General features: G+C 52.1%; 2 protein-coding genes across 2 annotated transcripts; both read left to right on the plus strand.

Moving 5' to 3' along the window:
* The first annotated feature begins 1,618 nt into the window (after nucleotides 1-1,618).
* On the plus strand, nucleotides 1,619-7,178 carry LOC136496694 (uncharacterized). The gene is made up of 7 exons (XM_066492433.1): nucleotides 1,619-3,405; nucleotides 4,621-4,711; nucleotides 4,795-4,952; nucleotides 5,032-5,083; nucleotides 5,168-5,250; nucleotides 5,357-5,450; nucleotides 5,993-7,178. Exons 1-7 carry the CDS (start codon nucleotides 2,068-2,070, stop codon nucleotides 6,547-6,549), a joined length of 2,373 nt encoding a protein of 790 aa, XP_066348530.1. The 5' UTR covers nucleotides 1,619-2,067; the 3' UTR covers nucleotides 6,550-7,178.
* Nucleotides 7,179-16,654: 9,476 nt separating this feature from the next.
* On the plus strand, nucleotides 16,655-18,233 carry LOC136495961 (uncharacterized). Its single transcript, XM_066491728.1, has 4 exons — nucleotides 16,655-16,954; nucleotides 17,098-17,643; nucleotides 17,812-17,967; nucleotides 18,048-18,233. Exons 1-4 carry the CDS (start codon nucleotides 16,655-16,657, stop codon nucleotides 18,231-18,233), a joined length of 1,188 nt encoding a protein of 395 aa, XP_066347825.1.
* The last annotated feature ends 2,831 nt before the right edge of the window (nucleotides 18,234-21,064 follow it).

Raw genomic sequence — 21,064 nt, forward strand, 5'->3', positions numbered from 1 at the left:
CCAGGTGGTGCGGACGAGGCGGCCTCGGGCACGTGCGGGTTAGACCAGATGGGCGCGCGCGTCGGTCGGTTTGGCCTGGATGTATTCTCTATATAGAATGCACCCAGGTGTAATATATATATACAGTACACACACACACACACGAGAGATCCCAGGCTAAGAGCTCAAAAGCAATACACTGTATAATTAGTATATAGCTAGCACGTTGGAGCTTTGCTTTTCGACTCAGCCTGTTCGCTTGCTCGTAAACGATCGTAAATTTCCAGTTAGAAACAGTGTTTTTCTCTCACACCAAACCAGCCAGCAGTAAATAATCCACGATACGATACGGCCTCCCGAACAGGCACACATGTATTCCCAAGCATTGTCTGTCATGTGCGCGATTTGAGGCATTGCTGAGAGCGGATTTGAGTAGTGGAGTACTGTCATTACCGCGGGGACCCGCCCCGCCCGCCTGCGCCTGTGCCTGCCCGCCCGCGCGCCCGCTGCGATTCGTAGCCCTCTTTTGGGCGCGAGCACAGCTGGGCGGTGGCGGTCTTGCACTTGCGCCTCTGCTGCCTCTGCTCTGCTCGATTATAATGTCGCGCGCGCGGGTTGCGCTTGCGCCACCCCGGCGGCCTGCTCCGCTCGTCCGTCCCCGACGAAACGATCCATCCACCGATAGCGACTCGTGGTCGAGCGCAGGGACCGAAGGGACACCAGATGCGTTAGTGCCTGCCGCCGCGCTCCTGCTGGCCCGGGGCCGGGACGGGGACCGCGCGGCGCGGCAGCGGTACGTCGTCAGCGCGGGGTGCGCGGCACGCGCTCGGGATTTTCCAGCTGGGACTTGAGACTTGACTTCGGCTTGTTCGCTGGCGAAGAAGGGCTTCGAGAGAGGGACTGGCTGCCAGCATCGGATGCCTGCCGGCAGCCCGGCCGCCCGCCGGGAGGCTTTGGTGGATTTTTTTTTTTCTTTCGAAAGATCGGCTTTGGTGGATCTTTGATGAACTGTTGCGCGATGGTCCTGACACGCTGCATGTGGTGCCAATCTGCTAGCCAAAGCCATGGCACATGCCGCCTGCGTGTGTGCTTTCCTTAATTTTTACGTGACCCCATGTTAATTTTTACAGGTGCCAACAACATCTGGCTTCGTTGACATCGATGGATCCTTCACCCTTCACTCGGATAGTCAGATACTGCCTGCCTGCCCCCCACCCCCCACCCGATTTTTTGAAGGGAAATTCAAAAGACACCTCCTTTTCCACCTTCTGGAAAATCATCAATCAACGAACAAGACAAAACAAAGGCCACTGGTGGACGGGAAGTTTTACCACCAGCTCAGGATTCGGGTACAGTACAGATGACGACGTCAATACCTTCGCCGGAGCGGAAATGCGAGATGCACTGGCGGCATCTAACTATTCTTTGCCGCCGAAAAGTAAAAGAACCTTAAAACTCCCAAAACGCCCCCAAATTGACCGCACTCCATTTCCTGGCCATTTCCCCCTTGGCGCTAATCAACATTCCCCAAAACGGCAGGAGCGGTTACCCTTTCGCAAGTTGTCGCGCCCGAGCGCTCCGGCTGACGGCTGGGTCCCACGGCCGCCGGGTTTTTAACGTCCCTTCCCTTCCCTCCCCAGGAGAGGGGCGGAGGACGATTTGTACCGCCTGCCTACCCGACAGTAAACAGTAGGCGCTGGTAAACACCGCCAACAACAACGATGCACGCAGGCGCAGGCGCAGGCGCAGCCGCAGCGGGGGAGAGGAGGGGGTGCCAAGCGCAAGCACCACCACCGCAATAACAACGAAGACGGCACCAGCACCAACCACCACTTTTCGAGGGAAGGCACAGGCACAGGCAGGCGCGCCGCACGGGGCGGGAACCCGTCGCGATTGGCCCCGTCCGACGACGAACCGGTCGCGGGCCTCGTGCCCGTGGTGGATCTAACGCCACCTGCGCGCAGGCGCGGGCGCTTTGCTTCCCCCTCCTCCCTCCTCGTCGTCGACGCGTGCCGACCGGGCAATTTCCATCCGCGGGGCGGCGCCGTGTCGACTCCGTCTTCCTCGGCGGTCAATGCGGACGCGGAGATGAGCGCCTGCGGCGGGGAGGAGGAGGAGGAGGAGGATGAGGAGGAGGAGGAGGAGGAGGTGTTCTACGAGTCGCGGGACCGCGTGCTCTCCTCCTCCTGCTCCTCCACCTCCGCCTCGGACGATGACGACAACGACCGCCCGCGACGGCGCCGGGACGGGGCCGCCTCTGCCGCCGCCGCGGCGGCGGCGCTCGACGTGTGGACGTCCGAGCCGGCGCCCGTGCAGGAGCGGCGCCGGAAGCTGCTGCAGATGATGGGGCTCGCCGGGGACCCCGCCCTGGCGCGCCTCGAGATGGGCCGATCGGTCTCCTACGACGGGCCCGTCCGCCCGGCGCCGGTCTCGCCCATCTCCCGATCCAGATCAGACGGCGCCGTGCCTGTCTCGGCGACGAAACCCCCGCTGGGCGGGCGGTCGCGCCAGGCGTCGTCGGGCTCCTCCGAGGCCACGCCCGAAGGGGAGGAGACCGACCCGAGGTGCCTAATCCGGAACCTCGACGACGGCAGCGAGTTCGTGGTCAAGGAGGAGTTCGAGTTCCGCGAGGTCGGCACGGGCCGGCAGCTCACCATGGAGGAGTTTGTTGACCTCTGCGTCGGCCGCTCGCCTATCGTCCAGGAGCTCATGCGACGCGAGAATGTTGCCAACTCCGGCTCAAACAACACCCCCATCCAGAGGTCCAACTCCGACTCCAGCAACGGAGCAACGCGACACCGGCGGCATAGCAGCTGGCTTCGGAGCATTCGAAACGTCGCCGGCTCCATGGTGGTCAGCTCCCGCGACCGCCGCAGCAGCGACGAGAAGGACACGTCGTCGGAGAAAGGCGGGCGCCGGTCCAGCTCAGCAACAGATGACAACCAGGACAGCGCCGGAGCCGTGCACCATGGCCCGGTGCGCGTTAAGGTGAGGCAGTATGGGAAGTCGTACAAGGAGCTCAGTGGCCTATTCATGAACCAGGAGATTCAGGCTCACAATGGGTCCATCTGGAGCATCAGGTTTAGTCCAGATGGCCGGTACCTCGCGAGTGCTGGGGAAGACTGCGTGATCCATGTCTGGGAAGTGTCAGAGTTCGAGAGGAAACGCGAGGAGAACGGAGTGTGCAATCCTTTTGTTGCCATTGCGTGCAACGGTTCGCCGGAGCCAACATTAGCGTTGGCCAGCAGTGTGGATGGGAGCAACCGTGAGAAGAAGCATCGGGCAAGGTTCTTGGAGGGCTGTAGGTCTGGGAGCTCAGACCGGCTAATGGTGCCAGAGCATATGTTTGCGCTGTCAGAAAAGCCGATTCGGACCTTCGTGGGGCATTCAGAAGAAGTGCTGGATCTCTGCTGGTCCAAATCCCAGGTATTTCTAGCGTTGCTGTTTGTTCTAAAGTTTCCCCTGGTTGATATTTGACAAGTAATTTGATAAATACTGAAATCTAGAAGCATGCCATGACTAGTATATAATGATTATAGATAGCAATTGCTTAGTTCTTGTTATTCGTTTTACTCCAGAAATGTTAATGGCACATTTTTATGAAGCATTGTTTCAACAGCCCATCTTTGTGGTAATTGGGTTCAATCATGTTAGGACAGAAATAACCTAGCACCTAGAGCTGCCTATTTTAATGCATTTCTGGCGTAGTTAGCTGCAAAGACTGAATAGGTAACTTGTAATGCATATAATCAATTATTTGCTATCTACCTTTGGCGTTCTTCCTCCAAGTTATTTTACCTTTTTGTATATGCACATATTGGTGATTTTGTCAGCATATAACCATTATCAGGCCATGGCAAACGTCTGGTGGAAATTTTCTTAAAATGGTAAAAGAATATACCAAACACTAATGCCCAGATTGCCATGAACATGATATTTTTCAGCGCCTTGATAATTTATTCTTGTGACTCTAAACGTCGGCTACTTGTTAGTTCCCATCTTTTTCTTGTTGAGTCAGCAAATATATATTATGTGTTTCACAATATAGCATGGACTAGGTGTGTGGGCTTCTAAAATCTAGGATTATCTTGCCTCATCACGTGTTTTTCATTTTTTAAAACTTTTATATTGACTAAATGCAAGTATAAAGGGTTGTTTGTTCGGTGCTCACAACTTAAGTAACATCATGAAACAGGCCATATAAACATGGCAATGTCGCATCAAGTTGTGGAGTCTCAATTTATGGTCTTAGGACACACATTTTCTAACCTGTTACTCAGATTACAAATGGCCTGGCGCTAAGTCACATTGCATCAAACCATCAGTAGTGTACTTCTATTTATCAGGTTCTGCAAATTTGAGTTACCCCCTCCCTAATCGCACTTATTTATGAAAGGGGTTGCATTTAGCCACCGACCAGTTGCCTCCAAGAGCACAAACACATGATTAGACTCATAAAATTTGTTGGATTCCTTTTAGGTATTAAGTTGGCAGCTGAAAAAATCTATTCCATACCTCTCTATGCTGGCCACATATCGACTTTGTGCTCACCGACAGTGCATCCATACGAACTATGATCGGTAAAGTTCCATTAACTCCTTACAAAATTTCGCAGTGATACCTTTTTGAAATGCTTTGCAGTACTTACTTTCATCTTCAATGGATAAAACGGTGAAGTTATGGCACATTTCGAGCACTTCCTGTCTGAAAACATTCTCACACAGTGACTATGGTAAGAGTTACCCGCCCCTTGCCCTTAATGTTTTGTCACTCTGCCAGCATGCTGAATTTTCTTTTGTTGAACTTGTATCCTAGTGACATGCATCCAGTTCAACCCTGTTGATGATAGATACTTCATTAGTGGTTCACTGGATGAAAAAGTCCGCATATGGAGCGTTCAAAACCGTGAAATTGTTGATTGGAAAGATTTGCATGAAATGGTCACTGCTGCTTGCTATACCCCAGATGGACAGGTTTTAATCATCTTACATAATTCTTTGATCTAATATCTTCTTCATGTTAAAGTCTGACATATTTCTTTCTTTTTTGAAGAGCGCATTAATTGGTTCCCATAAAGGCAGCTGCCATATTTATGATACATCTGGTACCTCTCCACCTGCATCGTATCATCATGTTTTCATGTTCTCTTCTGCTATGACTTAGCTTTTCTTTTACTTTTTCTGACCAGATAATAAGCTTCTCCAAAAGAAACAAATTGACCTGCAAAATAAGAAAAAGAAGTCCAGTCAGAAGAAAATCACTGGATTTCAGGTGCATAGCCCAAACAAATTTGCGTATACTTCACAAGATGTGTATACAGTAATTTTTTTTTAATCATTAAACTTCCTGTCTTACTAAATAATAGTTCCTTGAATAGTTTCTCCCAGGGAGTACTTCAAAGGTCCTTATTACATCTGCAGATTCAAGAATCAGGGTTGTTGATGGCCTTAATCTAGTTCACAAATACAAAGGTATCAAATTTTGAGTCCGGGAGCCTTTTTAAGATTAGTAGGCATATCACATCATTTGTTTTTGCAAGGCATAGTTTTGTACTGACACAGTGTTTTTCTCTGCTTCTAAGAAGTGATTTAGTAAAACGACTGGTTCTTTACGTAATTACATTTTTAAAACCTGTTTTTGGTTGCTCATTAAAAACTTATTTCTCTGTATTAGAATCCCGGTGTCTGTAGTTTGATAGGATTACAATAGATGGGCAGCAATCAAATCATATAGTCATCTATTTACCAATAACATATTTCCATGTTCCAATGATTGAATCATGTAGCGTTTTCGTGTTTCTCCTGTCATGTGCTTTCAACAAAGTGACAAAACCTGTCATTCTACACTTTGTTGAGGTGATAGGTCCTCTTGTTCACTTAACATGATTACACAGTTATATCTGCTCGTTGATGGGTCCAATATGCATATTTTTCCCTTGAAGCAAAATGCTTAATTTTCTGCTCAGTTGTTTCCAGTGCAATGGCTGTTCACTCTTTGTTCTCTTCTGTTTCAGGTTTCCGAAACACTAACAGCCAGATTTCAGCCTGTTTAGCTGCAAATGGGAGGTATGTGATCTCAGCAAGTGAGGATTCCCATGTGTACATATGGAGAAACGATGATAACCTTGAACAAGGCAGAAGCAAGGGGAATGTTACTGTCACCAATTCCTATGAACATTTCCACTGCCAGGATGTGACAGTTGCTGTTGCACTGCCATCTAATGGCTCAGCAATGGTATCCAGAGCAAACTCCATGAAGCACGATGAGCAGGATTCTGTATTGGAGCAGTCTCTGCTGCATGCTGTCCCTGAAAAACTGCAAGATTCCTCTGATTTCCAGCCTCAAAGTGGCAATATCCTAAGCACCAGTTCAAATCACAGTGGTGATAGAGCAACTTGGCCTGAAGAGCTCATGACGCCAACAAAGCAGAGCCCTCGGTCTAGTGCCAGTCTTCCCAGTGGTGCTGATCAAGCTCCAAGTCGGTCAGCCTGGGGAACTGTAATTGTCACGGCAGGCCGTGGAGGTCAGATCAGAACATTTCAGAATTTTGGGTTTCCTGCTCGAGTATAGTAGCTATGAGGCTGCTGCCTGGTCTTGGCGTCTGCCCTGCAGCAAGATGGGTGATTTTTTGTGTATAGATAGGTGAAAGTTTGGGTGATTTGCACAGCAGTCTGGGATTGGATTTTGTTGCTCCTAGGTGCACCTGCATGCGAACTTCAACTAACCTACGACCTGGTACTCAAGGTACGGCGAATTCGTTTGCCCGGAATTGTATATGAGAATGGAGCCCGGGAAGGACGAGGGGGCGTCGGCCGGTTGGAGCTAGATCTTTGGGATCTTTTGCCAGCCATCTTTTCATCTGTTTTCTCCATTGAGTCCAGTTTAGCTTTTCATTTTTACTTTATGTTTACCCGTTATTATATGTTCTTGTAAGAAATCTTAGTTCTACAGAAATAGAAAAGCAAAAAAGAGTTGCATAGAGTTGTGAATTCGTTGTACTGGTATAGCAGGCTTGAGATGTTAGTGTTACATGGGTATAGTAGTAATTGATGGATTAGGAAGATATGAAAAAAATTTGAGTTCTGAAGCTTTTGGATCTTGCTTCCGGACAAGGCTGGCAGGTGCATTTCTGATGTGTATCTGGTGTCGCAACTGTCGGTTGTCCAACAAATTTCTTATCCAGTTTCTGTTTTGAATCATTGCTACATGCTCTTTTCACGTGTCGTGTGTGGTCTGTGCACTCTGTATGGAGTCCGTTTTCTTGTGGTTGCCGGAGAAAACTAGTACCCCATTTCCTTGGACTTCAACAGTTAAAATGTTGGATGGCGAGCGCCGATCCTGCTAGCGGTGGAGGTGCGGCCACGGTGGCAAAAAGCAATCTCCAGATGAGCCGAGAGATCCGGCTGGTAGAATTGATCTCATCCGTCTTGACCCAACGGTCGAGACGGATTCCTTGACGTGTCCTGATCGGGAACGTCCAGCCATCTAGTGACTAGTGGGCCCTCGTCGCACAGTGCCTATAAAGAGGAAGGTGAGGCAAACGGCTCTGTGTACGAGGTTCACCGCCGTCATAGCTCCACTGTCCTAACCCTAATCCGATCTAGAGGGTGGCACTACCAGCGGCGGGAAACGCCACTGCCTCCACCACCGCCGGTATCCACTAGCTACACCAAACGTCGCTGCCCGTGCGCAGATCTTCACCGACGAACCAGCGAAGGCAGGGAGCTCATCCGACTAGTCAGATGCTCCTACATCTCCCCCCCCCCTCTCTCTCTCTTCTCCTACTCCCGAAGCAAACTCTAGGATCTATGTGATTCAATTAGAAAAGAACTCACCCACTGGATCCACTACTAGATGATCCAAACTATCTAATAATGGTACCAGAGCAAGGTTTAGTATATGGATCTGGATCGGGGAAAGAAAAGCAAATCGAACCCTAACCCTAGATCGGGTATAGGAAAAGTGGGGATGAGATTGAAACACGGTTTCAACAAAGAACAGACTCTAACCCTAGCTGGGTGAAGACGGAAGGGGCTCGGCTTCAAGACTGCTTGATCCGAACCCTAAACCCGCGACCAGATCTCGGGGCAAAGAAAAGAAGAAAGAAAAGAAAGAGAGAAAGATTGACCGATCCGGATCGGATCGGGAAAGAACAGACCGTAACCCTACCCCTAACTGTGATCTCGAATCAAGAAAGAAAGGATGGATTGGAAGGGGTTTTCTCCTACCTGGGGATCCCCTGCGCCGTCACCACCGCCTGCCGTCGCACTGGACGCCGCGCGGGGAAGCGGAACACCACCGACCGTCGTGGTCACGCCGCCGCGCGGCCATGCCTTGGGCTCGGCGGTAAAGGGCACCACCACCAGACCGCTCGACGACGGCGCGTCCACCTCACGGTGGGCGCGCGCACCGGCGAGGGGACTAGCGACGGCGCCGCCACCGACTCCTCCTCCGATCGGCCATTGGGCCACTGTTGCTCCTCTGAGTGTGGCACGAGAGAGAAAGGAGGAGGGGAAGAAAATAGAGGGGGGGGAGCCACCGCTGGGACCACTCCGGGCGGCGTCTTCCTCACCGGCTAGGACGACCGCCCCGACCGACGCCGACGGCAACCACGGCTGCCACGGCTGTCGCGTGGGGCGTGCGAGAGAGAAGGGGAACGGAGGAAATGAAGCTAGGATTTTTCCGCCCGTGGCCGACCCGGCGTTTTGTTCGCCCTAGACGCGCGCTCGGCCGTCAGATGCACGCGGGACGGCCGAGATTGAGCGGGCTGCATCGCGGCCCAGGCGGGGCGCGCGGCCATGGCACTTTGCCGGCCCAGGCCCACGTTGCAGGCCTAGGGCAGGCAGTGCGTGCGCGCGAGGGAGAGGGGCCGGGCTGAATGTTGAGTTGGGCCGAGCCAGCTTTCTGCTGTCTTGGGCCGAGAAAAGAAAAGAATGAGCCTGGTTTTTTGTTTTTTTCTTTTTTTCCAGAAAATAAAAAAAATATGTATTGGCTCAAAAGAAAATAGAAAAGAGAATTTTTCCCGTGGGTAAAATTCAAGAAAAGTAAGTCAGGGCCGTATCTCCGGTTGGGCTGAATGCACAGTGGTGATTGAGAATTATTTTATTATTTTCAGAAGCAAATTTCAATGATTTCATTCAAAGAGTGATTTAAAATCTCTGATAATTATTGCACCAACGTGTTAGAATTTTCAGAGAGTAGAAAAGTACAGTAAAATGCTTCTGAAAAGTAGAAATTTTTTTTGTCAATTTTCCGCTGCGAAGTTAAAGTTTGTTGTCTTCTCATTAAATTCAAACCAACGGGAGAATTTAATTTGAAGAGCAGTTATAGTTATTCAATAAATGACAAAAAGTTGATCCTCCAGTTAAAATTGGAACCAACGGGAAAATTTTAATTGGAGGAATAGTCAGGTTGATAGTTAAAGTTAAATTATGGTATTGTTATTTTCTGACCAACATGTGATGATAACAATATTATAATTCTATAAGTTCTATGTTTAAAGTTTAAATCTCTGATGAATTTTGCATCAAAGTGACCAAATTTTCAGAGAAAAGATAAAGATCAAGGAATGCTCTTAAGCTAGAGAAATGTATTTTTATGTTTCCGCTACAATGAAGATGATTGTCTTCTAATTAAATTCGAACCAACGGGAGAATTTAATTTTGAGGAGCAGTTCTATGTTTTTCAAGATTATTGAATTTCTATACGTTAATTCCATTTCTGCCCAACGGTGATGTGGAATTAATGTAGAAGAATAATGTTTTATTCTATTTCTGCCCAACGGTAATATAGAATAGAACATAAAGTTTTCAAAGTTTAATGAGCATTATTGTTGAATTTTTTTTCAGACAAAAGACTTCCATGCTTTCATTCTTGAAGGCAGTAAGAGAAATGAGCTGGGTACTTGTGACTCAGATGATGAAATGCCTAAGGGCAAGTTATGTATGAAAGAATGTACATTGCTTAAGGGACTGTGTTCTCTTTAAAGAATGGCTTCAAAAAAAAAGAATTCTAGGATATTGATCCAAGAAAAGAATAGATCAATGAGTCTTTATTGAGAAATGTCTTTTATGTACTCTATGTGAAGAAGAATTTATTTTTAGTTTCACTTATGAGAGTTGTAAAAGTCATATACATGTTTAATTTGACTAACATTAGGATTAAACATGCTGTGTTAAAAGAATATTCAGATTTATTTCTGAATTTGATAATTGAACACGAGCCAATCCTGGCAATTATGTCCGTTAAGGGAATTATCTTGCATGGTGGGAAAAGTTTGTGATAGTACCCGCATGGCGGGAAAAGATTGAGAAAATACCCGCATGGCAGGGTAAAGTTGGCATAGTACATATGTTAACCAATCCTGTATGGCGGGAGAGTTTGGCATAGTACTTATCCCGCATGGCGGGAGAAGGATATGATGACTCATGTGCTCTAAGTATATTCCGCACATGGAGAGAAGTTTGGGGTAGCTCTTATGCTATCCTAGAATTGACCGTACACTCTGATTGTGTCATGGTCATTAAGTACTTAATAAGTTTAAGAACAAAAGAAAGTTGCATGTGAACCAAAAGATAAGAATGATATGCAAGCATGACTTGCAGAAGTATTGATAATAATAGACTGTTGAGTTTTGAAGTGTAATGAGAAAAATGTACTCCCATACGAATTTTGTTTGCATGATGTAATCATGTGGATGGAGTAAGTGATCAAAGTTTCCTCATTCACAAGAGTTCTGAATATTTCGAAATTGTGGTAGAAAAGTTCATACCATATTTTGAGGGGGAGAAATGTAAGATTAATTAAGAAAGATACTTCCCCATACTTCAGACAATGCAATGCATACTATGCATTGAAGGTAAAAGTGATCTATAAAAGATGAATGTGATCATTGAGGGAGTAAGACGGTCATAATAACGATACCCATAAAGTAAAGAAATAGCTAAATTCCTGGACCTTTTACAGTTCCGACAGGAAGATAGCATAGTTGGCTAATATTCATACTGGACGAGTCTCAAAGTTATTAAGGCGGTGCTTAAAGCACCATTCGAGTTTTGAAAGATTAAACCCAAAATAAGAAATTTGAAGATACACCATCTTTAAAGAAGATGGAGTAATCTAGGGGAGCATGGTATGTAGATACCTAAAGCTTGAATAGAAGTGGGATTACATATCCACTATAGTGTTTTAGAGCAACAAATTGCTTAATACATGTTGATATTGTATGACATACTTAAAGAAGATGAATAAGTAAACAAGGATCTTGTGATATAGGAGGCTATAGAACAATTGCCTTTTTGGCAATGAAGAGTAATAATAGCCTCATATGAAAGAAGTGCCATGAGGCCCCAGAAAGTCTCAAAGAATAAGAAAATCAGATATTTCTAGTGACTAAGAAGTAAAAGTTAAGAAATAAATTCAAATAGAGAGTGATTCCACCTCATTTGAAGAAGCCATGAGAGGCGTTCACTCGTCTAAATGGCAAGAAGCAAAGGAACATGAAATGAAATCGATAAATACCAATGATGTTTGGGACTTAGAAGAAATTCCTAATGGAGCCAAAACAGTAGGCTATAATGGGTCTACAAGACAAAGGTGACTCCAAAGGGAATATAGAAAGATATCCAAAGGGAATATGGAAAGCTATAAAGCGCCACTTGTGGTGAAATGATTTACATAAGGAGAAGGAATAGATTATAATGAGCATGCAAGGATTCTTTTAGAATCATTATGGTATTAGTGGCACATTACGATTTACAGTTACATCAGAAGGATGTAAAGACACATTCCTCAACGGGGATTTATATGGAAAAGTTTACATGGTGTCAGTGTTTTGGACCGGCAAGCCCTCAACCAACTAGTAAATTTGTACTACGTGTTCCCAATCCCGGATGGTGATGCAAAGAGACACAAGGTTTATGCTGGTTCGGGTAATGAGTACCCTACGTCCAGTTTGATAGATCGATCTTGTATTCCATGCACCGAAATGCTCGTAGTAGAGGGTTACAAGCAGGGCGAGAGAGGGAGCTAGTCCCAGGTCTCTACGTGGAGCGGCGTGGGTTGCTTGAGATGTTGATCTCAGGCCGTGGGGGAGCTCGAGTGTTCGTTTGAGCGTTTATGCATGAGTTCATTGCGTGGGCATAGGTCTCGATTGTCCACCTCCCATCCCCCAAAACGGCCCTGGTCCCTCCCTTTTATAGTTGAAGGGGGGACAAGGGTGGTACATGCGCTAGCTACACGGCGTCGTGCAAATGGAGGCGACATGTCCGAGCCCTGTAGCCTGTTACTATGGCGGCGTGGTCGACGGAGTAGTCCCGTCCTTGAAGTACTGGGGCGACGCGCTGGTCACATCCGATCCTATGCGTCGTGGGGCTCCAGTGTTATCTTGAAGCAGGGTGATAGCGGTCGATGTGCCAATCACTATGTGTTGACTGCATGAGAAGCCGAGGCTCAGTTGGTGCTAAGGTTGAGCCATCATGGGAGGCTCGGTAGACGTGAATCCCAAGGTTGCCGAGACCCTACAGTAGGTTGCCGAGGCTTGGAGGGAGCAGTTGGTCTCGCACGCTGATTCCGAGGCTATGGTGACCCGGGCTTGACTCCCCATGCCGCGTTGTCTCTAGGGCGGGGGTTAGGTGGCACAGTGCAGTGCAGGCACTGAGCGTGGGCACAACACCAAAGCACAGTGGCTGGTAATCCTAGCCGCGCCCTGTCCTAGTCGGTATGGCATTGATGCGACTTCTTGTCCCGTCGGCCACTCCGCGGTGTCGAGCCACCATCCGGCTGAGATTGCGGGAGTGGTTGACGCATTAATGGGACGCGATGCACTGTCGGGAAGACTAGTCGAGGCAGGAGCAATGGGTTATTGCCGAGCCAGCCTTGAGCGATATGGAGAATCGCTGTCCTCGTTCGAGGCTGTACGTGCGGGGCCTCAGGGCGAGATAGAAAATTGGTTCCTCGTCGAGGCCTCCTGTGCGAGGCCTCGCGTGAGACGGAGATTTAGTAGGCCGTCGAGGCCTCCCGTGCGAGGCCTCGAGCGAGGCAGAGAACCGGTGGCCTCGGACGAGTTCCGAGGTTTAACCTATGGCTTGCCTTTTGGCTTTGTTTTCGATGGGGTCTAAGTGATTCTTTTGGTATACGCTCAGGGTACCCCGTTTTATGGTACCCGATAGTAGCCCCCGAGCCTTAGGAAGAGTGTGAGCGCTCTTCTTGAGGTTTTGACGAGGCTCGATTTGCGGTAGCTCCTAGGCGGGATAGTGTTTCGTACTTAGAGGCCTTGGTGGGTGCGCACGAGCGCACCCGCCGGGTGTAGCCCCCGAGGCCCTAGGGAGTGGATTCATTCCTCTAGGGTCTTTTTCTCATGCTGAGTGAGAGATTTTAGCATTTTTTGCCGAGCCCACAAGTGCGAGCTCGGGTCGTGGGGTTTCAGCAAGGTCAGTAGGAAGAGCCCCCGAGCCTCTGCACAGAGCGGGAGGGCGATCAGGGGTTCCCCTGACTTTTTGTGCGACCCTCGTGCTTCCTTTTCGCTCAGGAAGGATGGATGGAATATGCCAGGCTACCCTCGGTGGGCGTGAGCGGTGACATTTCTGGTGAGCTGTTATTGGGTAAGTCCGAGTGGAGGCCCGTGCCCCATTCAGCTAGGGGTTGGCTAGTGGTCTAGAGACTGCACTCCAAGAGTACTAGAGGGTTTCTCTAGTGGGTGCCGGGGCCGTTCGCTGGGCCCCGGTGGCTCGGCGCCTCCCTACGGTGGGATCCCATTCGGAGACCTCCCTGCCAGGTCTCGGACATGACTTAGAATATCTCGAGCGATCATTTGCTCGGGCCTTGGCCATACGTGGGCTCGCCCATAGTCATCCCTAACTCTGTTGCCCTAGGGCGGCTGTCAAAACCCTTGGGGGCCTAGCCTTCGAACCCCTAGGACCATAACGGGCTCGATGCCCTTTATCACGTTTTTCTGAATCTTCTAGTGTGGGCTTAGGTCGCTTGTCTTTGTCTCGGGTGCAGGAGGAGCCCCCGAGCCTTCGCACGGAGCGAGAGGGCGGTCAGGGCCCCCCTGACTTTTTTGTTCGACCCTCACACATCCTTTTCGTTCGAATGGAGGGGTTGTTTGCCGAGCCCATTCGGGTGCGAGCCTGGGTCGCTGGGTCTCGACAAGCTTGCAGGAAGAGCCCCTGAGCCTCTGCACGGAGCGAGAGGGTGATCAGGAGTTCCCCTAGCTTTTTATATGCCCCTCGCGTGTGAGGGTTTGTTTGCCGAGCCCCCCTCGGGTGTGAGCCTGGGTCGTGGGGTCTCGGCATATCTGTAGGAAGAGCCCCCTAGCCTCTACATGGAGCGAGAGGGCCATCAGGAGTTCCCCTAGCTTTTTATACGACCCTCGTGCTTCCTTTTTGCTCGGAAGGAGGGGTTGTTTTGCCGAGCCCCCTCGAGTGTGAGCCAGGGTCACTGGGTCTCGGCAAGGTTGCAGGAAGAGCCCCTTAGCCTCTGCATGGAGCAAGAGGGCCGTCAGGGGTTCCCCTGGCTTTTTGTACGACCCTCGCGTTTCCTTTTCGCTCGGAAGGAGGGGTGGAATGTGCCAGGCTACCCTCGGTGGGCACGAGCGGTGGCACTTCTGGTGAGTTGTTATCGGGTAAGTCCAAGTGGAGGCCCATGCCCCGTTTGCTGGGGTCGGCTAGTGGTGTAGAGATGCACTCCAAAAGTACCAGAGGGTTTCTCTAGTGGGTGCCGGGGCCATTCGCTGGGCCTCGGTGGCTCAGTGCCTCCCTACGGTGGGATCCCATTCGGAGACCTCCCTGCTGGTCTCGGACATGACTTTGGGCATCCCAAGCATTTCACTTGCTTGGGTCTCGGCCCCATATGGGCTCGCTCACGATCGTCCCTGACTCTATTGCCCTGGGGCGGCTATCGAAACCCCTAGGGGCCCAGCCTTCAAACCCCTAGACCGTAATGGGCTCGGCGCCTCATTCCTTTGTCTAAAAGGAATAGGGTGGGGGGATATCTCCCACATCGGCTCACCAATGACTAGCATGCCTTTTGAGGCGAATTTCTTAAGGAGGCGGAATGACGCCTGCCGTTGCAGCGGTTGGACACGACGTGGTGTAAGTGGATGGGACGTAACTGTTCCCGCGATTAATGAGGAAAAGGCGAGCATGTGGGCAATAAAATTGGATCGGGATTAACTGCGCTGGGTCTAAGGGAAACTTCCCCGATTTTGTCGCCCGTCCATTTCGCCTTCATCCTACATAAATACGCATCGAGCCTTGCCCCTCCCCTCCTTACCTTGCCTGCATTAGCTCTGCCGCCTTTGAGCCATCGCTAGAGCAGAGAGCCCTAGGAGGAAGAAGGGAGAGAGGTGAGGCGGAGAGAGAGGGAGAGAGAGAGACTCACCGCCGTAGTCGAACCCTCCATCGCAATCATGGCCGGCGACATTGTTGTCATCGAGGCGGACCCTTGGGTTCTATCTGAAGTCACCATGGAGATCCTTCAGTTGCTTGTCGATGGCAGACTTCTTTGTCCGGTCACCGACCCCAACAGGTCGGAGTGGATCGCCCCGTCGGGCGAGCCAGGAGCTGAGGCCTCACGACGGTTACGTCGTGAGCTTCGTGTCTTTTCACGAGCGTGGCCTTGGACTTCTGGTGGACCAGTTCATGCGAGCACTCCTGCACTACTATGGCGTGGAGCTCCACAACTTCAACCCTAATTCCATCACGCAGGCGGCCATCTTCGTTGCTATCTGCGAGGGGTATCTGGGGATTGCTCCCCATTAGGAGTTGTGGCTCCACCTCTTCCGGGCGGGGCATACCACCAAGCCGACGGGTATGTCGAGCACGAGGAAGGCGGTGAGGGCCAGCGGCTGCACTCTCCAAGTGCGTCAGGAACCGTCAGCACCTCTACATCCAGGCCTAGCTCGCTGTCAACCAATCAGCCGATGGTACACGAGCTGGTTCTAACTTCACAACAACTGATAGGTGGACTTCCCCCCCTACACTGAGCGGATCGTGGGGAGCTAGCCCGGAGAGGTGGAAGTATGGCGTCCTGAGGGAGGAGCAGCCCAAGCTATAGCCGCTCCTGGGGGGGCTGGAGAGGCTGTGAGACCACAGGCTTACTGCAGGCTGTGGTCATGGCCGCCTTCCACCGCCGGAGGGTGCTACCGCTGATGGCTTGGCTGGTGGCGCTTGTTCGAGATGAGGCCGGATGAGCCTGATCGAGGGCATCCGGATGTCTACCTCCGCCCTTTCCGATGAGGAAATTCTTCACCGGGTGAGGGAGACGGTGGAGGCGAAGCTGAGGAGCGGTGGCCTGACCCCCATCACAATGCGCCCATCACGGGGGTTCCTCTTGCTGGTAAGTCGCGTGCCACTGTAGCCCCTGAGGCCTCCCTGTTTCTCATTATTTCTCATTCCCTTATCCGCGTTCGCCGTTCCTGCAGGGGATGAGGGACGTGCGAGCCTCCCCGCCACCCGTTCCCGAGGACATGAGGCGGTGGGCGATCAACCGGGCACATGCCGAGGCGTAGAAAAAGCGGAAGGACACCAAGGTGGCGAAGCACACGAAGAAGATCCTTGCGCACAAGAAACTGGATGAGCACCGCCGGCAGCAAAGGAAGGATGGCCTCCCGTTGGAGGAGTCCCCATCGCCGTCACTATCGACGGATGCCTCGAACGGAGATGATGAGGGTGAGATGGGGCGGGGTCCCCTAGACCATCTCCCTGACATAGGGGAGACGGTGCCTAGGGCATCGGCAAGCAGCCCGGCGCTCCCAGGGGGAGGAGGAGGAGCTGCCCCAGGGTTGGCAATTGCCTGCCCCGGGGCCGAGGCCAACATGCCCGAGGCACGGGCGCTGGGCAAGCGTGCCGTTAGCCCGATGGGCTTGATGGCAGCAGTGGAGCAGGTGGCGGCGGGGGCGATGCAACTGCCTCCACAGAGAATCAAGGGGGTGCCGGGGTTCGTCGAGGACCGGCCGGCGCCGGCGGATACAGAGGCCATGCCTCTGCCACCGCCACTGCCTTTGTAGACGAGGGTTGCCGTGCTGAAGCGGTTGTAGCCTCGCTCGAGGTAAGCATATTTTTGGCAGAGCCGCAGTGTTTTTCCGTTCATTCTTCGGTCTTGTGCTGACCTTGCAAGTGTTTTGTCCTTTGTCGGAAGCGACCTACGGAGGTGCCTACCTTGGCGCCCCTTAAGGCGCTCAAGGTGAACCCCAGCTCCACTGCCCACTGGGTGGCAGAGGCGCAAGCCGCCATACAGCGTGGCGCGGCATCGGCAAGGGCCGACCCAAAGGAGCCGGCCACCCAAGGAGGGGCTACCGAGGCAACCCCAACACGGACGGGGGAGGGAGTGCCTCCACCCCACGAGGGTGAGGCTCGTGAGTCAGATGGGGCCAAGGTGCCCTCAGTTGCCGAGGCCACCGAGGTTGAGGCCCCTAGGGTCAGTGAGGCCAAGGCGACGGAGGCCGAGGCGCCCGAGACCATCGAGGCTGCAGCGGCGGGGGTCGGAGTCTCCGCGACCATTGAGGCCACGATGGCGGAGGTTGGAGCCCTCGAGACTACCGAGGCTGACATGATAGTGGCGAGGCCGTCAGCCCAGGAAGTGGAGATGAAGGCGGCAGAGCCCTCGGTGGCACCCTTGGTGCAAGGCCCACCGTCGTTGCGGGAGAGTGCCCGGAAGGTGGAGGTCCATCCGATCTCCTCCGATGATACTTCCCGAGCGTAGGAGGTGGTCGACGCCGAGGTGGCCGACGCCATGGAACAACTAGTTTTGACCCTAGGCAAGGGAAGCTTGGCCCTCGTGCGGGTACGACCCGAGCCCCATGGGTAGGATCACCCGCATGTCCTATGGCAGAGCCAGGATGACCCTAAGGGGGAGCCTCTATTTGCCCTCGAGGACGCGGCCGAGGGCGGGCGCTGGGACACCTTTGAGCAATACTGCGAGCTGGCGGAGCGGTCACTACGGACGGCGCTGTTCGTGGTGGCCGACAATCTGCCCGGAGTCGCCCAGGTTCGCGCTTTCTTTTCTCATGTGGTGTTGTCTTTTTCTGAGTTTTCTTGTAGTGAATGACACTGGTCCTACTTCCCCAGGAGCTCGAGACCCGGTCCCTTGGGAAGTTGGTCTTTCTCCGATGGGAGAGGGACGTCTGGGACCAACTCCAGCGGCAAAAGGGCCTACTTGCAGGCACCAATGAGCTCCTATTGGCGTGGAGCGTAGAGGTGGAGGACCACTGCCTCCATTGTGCCGATGCGAAGGCCAAGGCAGTCACGGCCTAGGAGCAGGTCACCCCTTTGGCGGTGTGGGTCAAGGAGTTGGAGGAGGAGCTGACCCGCGTTGCCGGTGATCGGGATGCCTTCAGGTCCTGGGCCGAAGAAGCGATGGCCTCAGGCAAGGTCCTCGCTGGGCAGCTAGGGGTGGAGCAGAGTGCGCACCAGCTAACGAAAGGCGCCTTGGATGAGGCCCTTAAGGTGGCTGAGGCTTCCTAGACCTAGGCTGTGGTCTGGAGGGGAAAAGCCGAGGGTGAGTCCTATTCCCCTCGTTTTATTCGCTTTTCTTGTGTTCGCCCCCTAACTCTTTGGTGTGATGCAAAGCTAGGGAGAGAGGCTTCTAGGGCGGCCAAGGCTACTCGGGTCGAGGTCCAGCGCCTAAAGGAGAAGGCTGAGGCTTCCTGGGCCGAGGCCCAATGCTAGAAGGAGAAAGTCGAGGCCTCTCGGGTCGAGGCCCAACGCTAGGAGCAGAAGGCCAAGGGTGAGTCCTGTAGGCTTTCAGTCCCTATTTGGCTTGTTTTCCTTTACGCTCAACCCCATTCCTGTTTCCTATGGCGCAGAGTCAGAGGCGGAGGTCACCCGGGCAGCCGAGGCTTCCGTCACTGGTGCAAGGCGGTGCTCGAAGACCGAGATTGGGGAGCACGACGCTGCTGAAAGGTGCTGCCCGTACCACCTGCGAGGCCCTAGAGGTCGAGGGGGTTCAGTCAGGCTAGCTCCCTTGGGAGCCATCTGATTAGCGTTGAGCGGCCAAGTGCGCGAGCGGCTCCGAGGAGCGCTACACACTGGTGTCAAGCGCTGCGCTGGCCGTCATCGCCTTGCACTACATCAGGCATTGATCTCCAAGCCATCAGCGATGGCTATGTCCTACCCGATGATGATGAGGAAGCTGACGAGGCGGTCAGCGAAGCTGATGGAGGCGGTGGAGGGTCCCGGCACGGCGCTGGCAAAGCTGTTCGAAGAGTAGGTGGTCCCTCCCCCGCCGTTTGCCGATGCTAGAGGCCCTAAGCCTTGACCTGGGCCCCAGAGGCCATGTAAATAGAATAGGGATTAACTTTGTATCATAACGCTTGTGGTCGTCGAGGCCTTTTTTAAAGTACTCGTGTTTCTTAATCGTTTTTCTTGTATTTTCGAGCCTCTGCCCTCTGTTGTCTCTGATCAGATTTCTTTTGCCAAAAAAAGCCCCCTTGGAACCTAAGCTACCCCTTGGGCGAAAGGTGGTGAGGGAGTGCCATAGCCTAGAGGCGTAGGCCGTCTCGCAACTCTACTGGCCTTCTAGCCCTGAGACAGACTTTTGGTCCTTGGGGTTTTCACAACCGATTCGTCAGAGCATGCTAGAGAGTTTTGGCGTAGGAATTTTTTTGAAAAACGACTAAAAAATGGTGCGTGGGACTTAGGGGGGGAATCCCCCGTCTAGCCCTCGAGGGAGGCTCGGTTCTATAGAAGCAGAGCCATGTCTCCCTTGTGATGTTATCGTAATGCCGAGGCCTTTGATGGGCTCGCGGGGTTTCTCGAAGAATTAGAACAACTGAAGAACGCTTCTTAATTGTATTTCGAGAAACAATATATACAATGCTTGGAAATTTAAGGGTAAAAGCGACGTAGCTATTCTATGTTCCATGCGTTGGTGAGGATTTTGCCGTTCTCGTTGGCTAGCTTGTAGGTCCTGGGTTTCAGCACTTGGGCGACGATGTATGGTCCTTCCCACGGTGGGGTCAGCTTGTGGCAGCCCTTGTTGCTCTGTGTCAGCCTCAACACCAGGTCACCTACCTTCAACTCTTGGCTTCGAATGCGCCAGGCCTGATAGCGCCGTAGGGCTTGCTGGTACTTGGCCGAATGCAGCAGGCGCGATGTCTCGGGCTTCCTCCAGTTGGTCGAGGGCGTCCTCGCGGGTGGTGCAGGTTGCTTTGCTCGTTGTAGGCCTATAGCCTTAGGGGAACCATATTTCAAGTTAGTGGGGAGGACAGCCTCAGCTCCATAGACTAGGAAGAAAGGTGTGAACCCCGTGGCTCAGCTTGGAGTGTTCCTCAGGCTCCAGATGACCGATGGGAGTTCGGCGAGCCATTTCTTGCCAAACTTCTTTAACTGGTTGTAAATTCTTGGCTTGAGGCCTTGTAGGATCATGCTGTTAGCACGTTCTACTTGGCCGTTTGTCCTTGGGTGTCCTACGGCCGACCAGGCCACACGGATGTGGTGGTCATCGTAGAATGTCAAGAATTTTTTGCCGGTGAACTGTGTCCCATTGTTGGTGATGATGGTGTTTGGGACCCCAAACCTATGGATGATGTCAGGGAAAGAATAGCACTGCTTGCTCAGATTTGATTTGATTGATTAGATGAGCCTCGATCCATTTGGAGAACTTATCGATTGCTACTAGTAGATCGGTGTAGCCCCCGGGAGCCTTTTGCAGAGGCCCGACCATGTCGAGCCCCCACACAGCAAATGGCCATGTAATGGGGATGGTTTGGAGGGCCTAGGCCGGGAGGTGCGTCTGTCGCGCATAGTACCAGCATCCCTCGTAGGAGCGTACTAACTTGGTGGCATCGGCAACCACCGTCGGCCAGTAGAACCCTTGGCGAAAGGCATTTCTGACAAGCGTCCGAGGCGCCGCATGGTGCCCACAGGCCCCCGCATGCAAGTCCCAAAGTAGGGCTTGGCCTGCCTCAGCCTTGATGCATCGTTGGAGGACACTGGATGGACTTCGCCTGTATAATTCGCTGTTGCAGAGGATGTAAGTTTTGGCTTGTCGCGCAAGCCATCGGGCTTTGGTCCTATCACTAGGAAGCTCTCCCTGAGCGAGCCAATCAAGGAACGGGACTTGCCAGTCCATGTCCTGGTCGGTC

This window comes from Miscanthus floridulus, chromosome 12 (genome assembly GCF_019320115.1).
Source record: "Miscanthus floridulus cultivar M001 chromosome 12, ASM1932011v1, whole genome shotgun sequence".
Lineage (NCBI taxonomy): Eukaryota > Viridiplantae > Streptophyta > Magnoliopsida > Poales > Poaceae > Miscanthus > Miscanthus floridulus.

What these genes read in the sequence shown, in the direction of transcription:
- LOC136496694 (XM_066492433.1), top strand. Translation starts at nt 2,068, where the DNA reads ATGAGCGCCTGCGGCGGGGAGGAGGAGGAGGAGGAGGATGAGGAGGAG. An exon ending in GCTATACCCCAGATGGACAG is followed by an intron (nt 4,953 to 5,031) that starts GTTTTAATCATC and finishes TCTTTTTTGAAG; the next exon opens with AGCGCATTAATTGGTTCCCA. An exon ending in CCATATTTATGATACATCTG is followed by an intron (nt 5,084 to 5,167) that starts GTACCTCTCCAC and finishes TTTTCTGACCAG; the next exon opens with ATAATAAGCTTCTCCAAAAG.
- LOC136495961 (XM_066491728.1), top strand. Translation starts at nt 16,655, where the DNA reads ATGGGGCGGGGTCCCCTAGACCATCTCCCTGACATAGGGGAGACGGTG. An exon ending in AGAGTGCCCGGAAGGTGGAG is followed by an intron (nt 17,644 to 17,811) that starts GTCCATCCGATC and finishes GTCCTATGGCAG; the next exon opens with AGCCAGGATGACCCTAAGGG. An exon ending in ATCTGCCCGGAGTCGCCCAG is followed by an intron (nt 17,968 to 18,047) that starts GTTCGCGCTTTC and finishes CTACTTCCCCAG; the next exon opens with GAGCTCGAGACCCGGTCCCT.